General features: G+C 32.1%; 1 protein-coding gene and 1 long non-coding RNA gene across 3 annotated transcripts; one reads left to right on the top strand and one right to left on the bottom strand.

The window, feature by feature from the left end:
- LOC147944068 (uncharacterized protein At4g02000-like) lies at positions 1–438 on the bottom strand. The gene has a single exon (XM_087512447.1). It carries the CDS (start codon positions 436–438, stop codon positions 1–3), a length of 438 nt encoding a protein of 145 aa, XP_087368573.1.
- Positions 439–3005: 2567 nt separating this feature from the next.
- Positions 3006–4498, top strand: LOC104770271 (uncharacterized). 2 transcript variants are annotated; one of them, XR_015558569.1, is made up of 4 exons: positions 3006–3433; positions 3537–3678; positions 3790–3832; positions 4276–4498. It is a non-coding gene; the product is annotated as an uncharacterized LOC104770271 (long non-coding RNA). The 2 variants fall into 2 exon arrangements; XR_015558568.1 differs by having other exon boundaries at positions 3024–3433; positions 3790–3822; positions 4241–4498.
- The last annotated feature ends 3021 nt before the right edge of the window (positions 4499–7519 follow it).

Raw genomic sequence — 7519 nt, 5'->3', positions numbered from 1 at the left:
CTATGGGGTATAGTAGTTCCTGGTTACTGATTTTGATGTCGTATGTTGTTGTGTTGTGCTAGCCAGGGGTTCGTCTCTTGAGGGTTGCAGTCCCGGACAGTTCTTCCTCTCATGGGTGAGCCGGAAACAGAAAGAACAATAATTTTTGAGATTCTTGTACTCGAAGGTTACAAGGGTTTCACTTCCATCTGGGAACTCCACGATAGTGTCCTTAAGCAGAGGTTTGAGTCCATCGACCGAGACTTTAATTTTTGCACTTTCATTGGTTATTTCCATTTCCTCGAGTTTACCTAACTCTGCTCCAATGGTTTGTAGCATTTCCTCTTGCCAGTAGTGTTTGGGAAGGCCCTGAAGTTCGATCCAGAACAGTAGCACTGAAGGGTAAGTATCAGAGATAATGGGTTCCCAACTTCCCATTTCTGGAGGATGACCATCCATTGGTCAAAGTGGGTACGGCCGGTTATCTAGAACTTTTTGCATGTCCTCCTCAAAATCAAATCTGAACTGGAAGCAGCCTTGACCAAGATCTGAGCCTGTAGCTCTTCCTTAGAGGTTCTAGCGATTTTCAAGGAAAGGGAAAAGGGACCAGAGTCTCTGAGCCGTAGGGTTTGTCAGGCGACCCATGAGGGTGAGGGCATTTGCTTCTACCAAAGCGGATGTGTCAAGTTCTGGTGCACGGATTCTTCTCCGAGGGGGGGGGGGGGAGAAACCAGCGTCGACTTCTTTACCCTTCTGTGCATATGGAATTCTTCTCGACATGATGAGGGATTTAGGGTTTGGAGGGTGATATGTAACACACAAGAGGGTTTTGGAGTAGGGTTTCGCAAAGTTTCACAGGGTTACAAAATTCTCCAAACAAGGTTACATAGTTTGCTTTAGCTTAGAGAGGTTCAGTGAGCAGAAGGAGAGGGAAACATACCGCAGATATGGCTTACTCCCAAGGATGTCGGGGAAGAGAGGTCCAAAATGGTACATTTTGCAAGCTCCGGTGAGATTTTGTCCGGTGACCAGCTAAAATCCAGTGGTTAAAAGCATTAGGCGGATAAGACCGTTGGATATTACTGCTTTTGGTAGGAAGGAGTATGTGAGATCCCGTTTTTTTTAAGTTGACTTCCTCTTCACGGTTGCATCGGAATCAGGCCTGGGAGCGATTTTTTTCTTTCATTATTCAGTCACTTAGAGGGTGTTTCTCAAAAAGGGAAATCATTTACATACAACTATCTTAGATTTTAAAATTAAAAAGTTTTCTCTAATGTCATCTATGCTTAAGTGAAGTCTTTACCTTTTTCTTATCTCCAAACTAAATTACCAGATTTCCATAAAATTTAGTAATGTCTAAACTCTCCTAAACTCACACTTTAATATAAAGCTCAAATACCGACAAAAAAACAACATCAGCTACACAATCCCATATTCCAACAATCCACATTTCAGAAACATAACCAATTTTTATATTATTTTTCATGAATAATTTGACAGATTTTATACACGCATCTATCCTATCATTTGGACCAGCTAACCCACAACCACTCAACGTCTTCTTTGAAAGCGAATACCAAAATCCAAATGCAACAAGAACACTTGATGTGGAAGCTGTATTACAAGACCTAGAAATAATACAAAGGCAAGCCACCCAATATGAAGAAGGCTAATGTTCAAGGAACTCAAAATATCAACACTTTATTTTGCAATCACAAATTCCACAGTGAATGTATTGCATTTTGGTTACATCATAAAATAACATGTCCTAATTATAGAATACAAATAGTATAAACTATAATACAATTTAAAATTCAATAAAAACATCAATAATATAATAATTTAAACTTTTAAAAAGGTTTTTTAAATTGTTCATAATTTAGAAAAGGATAAGCTGATCATTTAAAATTAACTATATAATTTATGAATACAAATAAAATAATTTCAAAACCTTAATGACTTTTATCCAAAAAAAACAAAGTTTCTCGATACAAATAGACTTTGTTGGTATGATCTTCAAATTGTAAAGTCTCTCGAAAAAAAATTTAAAAAATTAATTTAGTCCTAATGACTTTAAACCAAAAAACGAATTAATATAATAATCTCGTGCAACGCACGAGACTCAACCTAGTAAAGTATATGAGAATGCTGTCACAAATGTCAAATATACTGTTATACTTTGATAGATGTATTATATTGCCATATGTATGAACTATAAGACGCCATATAATGTCATCAAATTAAATATTTTTTTCGTTACCAGATCTCATTATCCTTTTCAGATTATTTATCTCTCTCTTTTTCTTTCTCATTTTCCTTTTTTTTGTTCTTACTTTCATAAAATATATATCAAATTATTTTCTACTTATTTTTGTACAAAATTTATTTCACTCTTAATTATTTTAAATTAGTTTTAATTTCATAGTTTTTATTAATATGTAATTAAATATATATGATTATAAAATAAAAGTGGTAGGGTAAGGTGGTAAATTTTATTAAACAAAATTATTGTAAAGTTTTAAAAGTGAATGTTGAATTATTAGATAGAAGAGAAAAGATGATGTGAAAATGTGAAAAAATAGAGTGTTGAAAAAAACTATTAGAGTATTGCTGCAATTACTTTAATCCCCTATATAATAAAACGAAAGTACATAACATTGTTTTGTAGACTATATAATTTTAACAAGTTGGTTACAAATAGGTTATAAATTAATTGATAGATTAATTGGTTAGAAGTTAAATAGTAGGTATTAAATGAATTTTTTTTCGGAAGATTTTATTACTAAAGCACATTGTTTCCAAAAATCTGAAAGAGAATATTCTAAAGAATCATTTGTAACTTACCATATTAATTTTCTTTATTAAATTATTCATCAAATAAAATATTGGGCAATTGACAAAAATAACACAGATTTAAGTTTTTTTTCCAAACCTAGCACATTTTCTTTTATTTTCCAAAATTAGCACACAAACTCTAATTTAATTCTTAAAATCACTAAAAATAATAATTGTTTAATAAAAATTCCATCTTTATCTCTAGAGAAAGACTTCTGAGATCTCATTTTCACCGACGAACAGAGAACAATGAAGCGTGATGATGAAATGATCTCATAAGCCAATCGAGTCCTTACTCCCCCAATACCTTGAACCATCCCACACGTCTCGTCAATCGATTCTCATCGCCGATCTGTTGTTGTCGCCGTGTTCTCGCCGTCGGGTTCGAAGTTCACCTAGTCGTGTTCTCGCCGTCGTGTTTATCTGGACGTATTCCCGCTGTCGTGTTTGTCTGGACGTATTCTCGTCGCCGATCTCGTTGCTTTGCCTTATTGTGAATTGGATTAGATACGATGAAGTCTTTGAAAGGAGAATGAACAAACACGGTGATAGGAGACCTGAAGATTGGGTAATTTCGTTTTTGCTAAAGTCAAAAGGCTTCCATGCTTGGCCTGCTAAGGTATGTGTCTTCATCACCATCTCTTTTGGAGATACAATTACATGTTCTAGTATAGTTCTGATGAAGCACATGACCGAGATGTTATCAATTTCGGGTTTTGGAGGTTTTTGTGACAGAACAACCTTGAACAACAACACAGTCAATGCCACAATTGATTGGATAGGAAACTGTAATATCAACAATGAAACGCTTCTATATGTGCCTTGTGGTGTGTATTTGACTCAGAGCTTCAATCATTGATATTGGTAACTCCTGCTCAAGATTCAAAACATTATACATTGATTACATTTGGGGTTTACGTTTGGATGTGATATTTTACAACTGTTTTATGAAAATAATTGTTTTGATTATTGTAGAGTTTGGTGATCTCGTTCTTGCTAAAGTCAAAGGCATGCTAATGTATCTATCTCTCTCTCTCGGTTTAATTCATGATCATGTTTTATTTTTTTCTAGGGTGGTCTTGCACATACTGTTGTTTATTAGTATATTCTGCTCTGTTTCGTTTTCACGTATGCTTTTAGCTATATAGTTCTTATTTTCATCTTATGAAAATTCAGGAAGGGGTTCTTGAACTTCAAAATGAACTTCATAAAAAGTTTGGAATTCAGGATGAACATAAGGATTGATAATCAGAGAACAATAAATATTTTTTTTTGGCTTCATGGTTTTTTTCGTTTGTTGTATGTTGGTCTTTAGTTTGCTACTAGTTTTAGGACTGAGTAAACATCTTCATGATTTCTCAATTCTTGACCGTTTTTCATAATGTTGTTGCTAACTTACATGTTTTGTTTTTTGAACAAATGATAGTTCAGCTCTTGCATCATATTGCTCATATGAATGAGTTACTAGTAAAGCACTCGAAGTAAGGGCGAGCGGTACTCAGAAGATACAAGATTGAAGGCTTCAATTGACATTTACAAGGAATTGGTGCATAATGAGTATGAAGTATTTACAGTTTGATTCTTTGTATTCACATGATGTATATTTATTTATTATTAGGATTTTGGATGGGTTTCACCATAAAACTTGTTTTAAAACATATTTGTGAAGGTTTTGTATTGAAGATTGGGATATTTTCCTAGGTAGCTATGTTTTCACTGGTAAACATATAAGAAGGTTTGAATCAAACATTCAGGAAGGATTCTCAGATATTTAGGAATGATTTTTTGTTTTAGGAATGATTTCTTGAATTTCAGGAAAGCTTTCATGAAGGAAACACAAGTTATACACATGTCCTCACAAAAAGTCGGAACCTTACTAGAGCGTGTAACTAGTAAGTCAAGATTTTCATTCCAATATAACATAAAAATGTATATGAAACACATCCTTGGGGGAAACATAAAAAGAGATTTGATAGAACTAATTTGGGAGGCCTTACTTCGAATTGATCCATATGAATGGTTTAATGTTCTTGAAATAATTTGATATGAGTGTTGTGAGAAATATTCTTATTATTTACCTTCAGTTTATGTGAGATGTCAGTTTAATAGTAAGTTAGGAAGAACTCCTTGAAAGTTTGGAATGCGTTCCTAAAGTTAGAACATTGGTGGATTTGTGATACATTACTCCTTACTAATGGAGCAACTAGGACAAAACATAAATAAAGAGATTTAAAATCAAATTTCCTTAAGTTAAAGAAAGATTTCATAACATTTAGGAAGAAGACCTTGAAGTTCATGAATGTCTTCCTAAATGTCTGAAAGCAGATCCAATTCTAAGTTAAGCGAACTAAGACCCATATCCAATTCGTGTTCCATCTCTGCAGCTCAATGCACCGTCGCGTTCAGCTTTTTCTCTGTACTAAGCTTTCGTCCATCATTTTCCAAATTGAGCCGTCAAAGTTTCAATCTTCTCATACACATCTCCCAACGAAGCTGCTTCTAACTCCTCTTGTGAAACATATGCAATCGGTGACAATGAATCTTATACCATCTTGAAACCAGCGAGAGAAATGTTGAAAAGAGTAATAGTAGTAATAACAAACCATATCTCTACAATCGATACACATAGTAGTAATAACAAACCATCTTCTCTACAAACGCTAATCCAACTATGTCCCCCAACGATTTTACTTTGAGACATCAAGATCTTTGGTTCCAATATTACAACTCATAAGAGAGAGATTCCAGACATTTAGCCATTTGATATAGGTGATGGATGTACAAAAAGAGTAGGATAATAAAACTCACACATTGGTATCATCAAACAGGGAATGATCCCAGAACCCTTTAACCAACCTGAAAAAATATTCTGCAGAACTGCAGGATGATGATATAGGACAGAGCATACTACCATGCGTGATCTGAGCATGGTTCAAACAATTAAATCAACAAACAAAATTATTCAGGAAAGATTGAATTATATTTAGGAAGAATCTTTTAAAATTCATGATGGCTTTCATAAAAAAAAATTATTCAGGAATGCTTAAATGATGTTTAGGAAGGATCCTTTTAAATTCAGGAAAGTTTTCCTAAAACATCATGAGCATCTCTGCTGCATCTTGAACGTGCAGATAGTTAGATACAACTCTATGACATGGCTTCAGCTGTGCATTGCCCAACCCACAAAATCAACAAAATCAATCTAAACACACATTAACATGAAAACAGATTCAAACAATTATTTACCAAAGCTTTTTACTTGTTCCCGTAAGAGGAATCAAATCATCCACATTGAATTTAACTCTCATCTCAGCAAACTACATCAACGGCGGCATGTCTAAAGCTCCTCACTGTTACAAAGCACACCGTCACTGTCCATATCAAACAGAACCGCCAATACTTTCCCCCAATCATCCGCCGTAATTGTACTCAGAGGATTATCCGCCGCCGTGTTCACTATTGTAGATGACAGAAGTGCCGTTTAAATTAAAAACTCTGATCTTCGAGCTGGTAAATGAAGATGCTATTAATGTGGATTATTATTGGATTGGTTTCAGTTGATCGATTTGTCACTTAATTGAAAAGATATGAAGATCTCAGTTCAGAATCTTCGAGCTTTGAGAACTAAAATCGGGAAGTTGATTTTAGAGAAAAAAAAATTGTTAAATAATAATCTTAATATACAAATGCTAGTTTTGGGAAATTTGATCATGTGTGCTAGATTTGGAAGAAAAACTTAAAAGTGTGCTATTCTAGGGTATTTCTCTAAAATCTTTTAATATCTAACTTAACATATTAATTTGTTAATTATTATTATGTTAGACCTCTCTTTTTTATATATGAGTCTATTTTGTGAAACATATAAATTATCATATTATTTATTATAATTAAAAAATTGTTTTATTTCCATAAGTTGAATTTTAAAAAAAACAAATATAAATGGTTCAATCTATAAAATATTCAAGTTTTAGTAATATTATTCTTTAAAAATAATATCTATTGAATTAAAAAATTTACTAAGTAACGGGTCAAAATTGAATATTTAAATTCAAATTTATACTTTTTTGTTGAATTTTATAATTTTATATAATATAATAAAACTTTAAATAATTTATTTTGAAATATTTTTAAAATATTGAAACTTGATATAAATGTTAGAAACTATAAACACTCTAAATTGATTTGTTATAGCAGTGTCAATAATATATCACTATAATATGAAAGAATTTCAAGAAACCAAGTATATTAAACAAAAAGTATAACAATATATTAAACTACTCATAATATAATAACTCGCTTTTAATAAACCAAATTTACAAAATTATGTCTTATAGTGACATTCAAATCATGAGGTAGAATATACATTGTTGAATAACTTCACATACATAAACTAATACAACATATTAAAATTTTATTTTAAAATAGAAAATATACAAAATTTGTATAAAATAAAATTTAACCAGTATTATAGCACGGGTACTTATCTAAAATATAAAAAAATACAAATATGTGTCTTTTTTCAATCAATCATATTTAGCATATGATTTTATTGAATAATGTTTTATCCAAAAAAGCTTTTAAAAACAATCACATAAATATATTTTATATAAAAATTACAATATAAATAAAATGAATTTCAACCCGTGCTTCATCTAGTTGACTTTTATAGTTGTAGTAACTTAAATTAAATTATGAAAATTTAAGA

This window comes from Camelina sativa, chromosome 5, assembly GCF_030686135.1.
Source record: "Camelina sativa cultivar CO46 ecotype springtype chromosome 5, ASM3068613v1".
Lineage (NCBI taxonomy): Eukaryota > Viridiplantae > Streptophyta > Magnoliopsida > Brassicales > Brassicaceae > Camelina > Camelina sativa.
This window is presented reverse-complemented; position numbering and strand designations above follow the sequence as displayed.

What these genes read in the sequence shown, in the direction of transcription:
- LOC147944068 (XM_087512447.1), bottom strand. Translation starts at nt 438, where the DNA reads ATGGATGGTCATCCTCCAGAAATGGGAAGTTGGGAACCCATTATCTCT.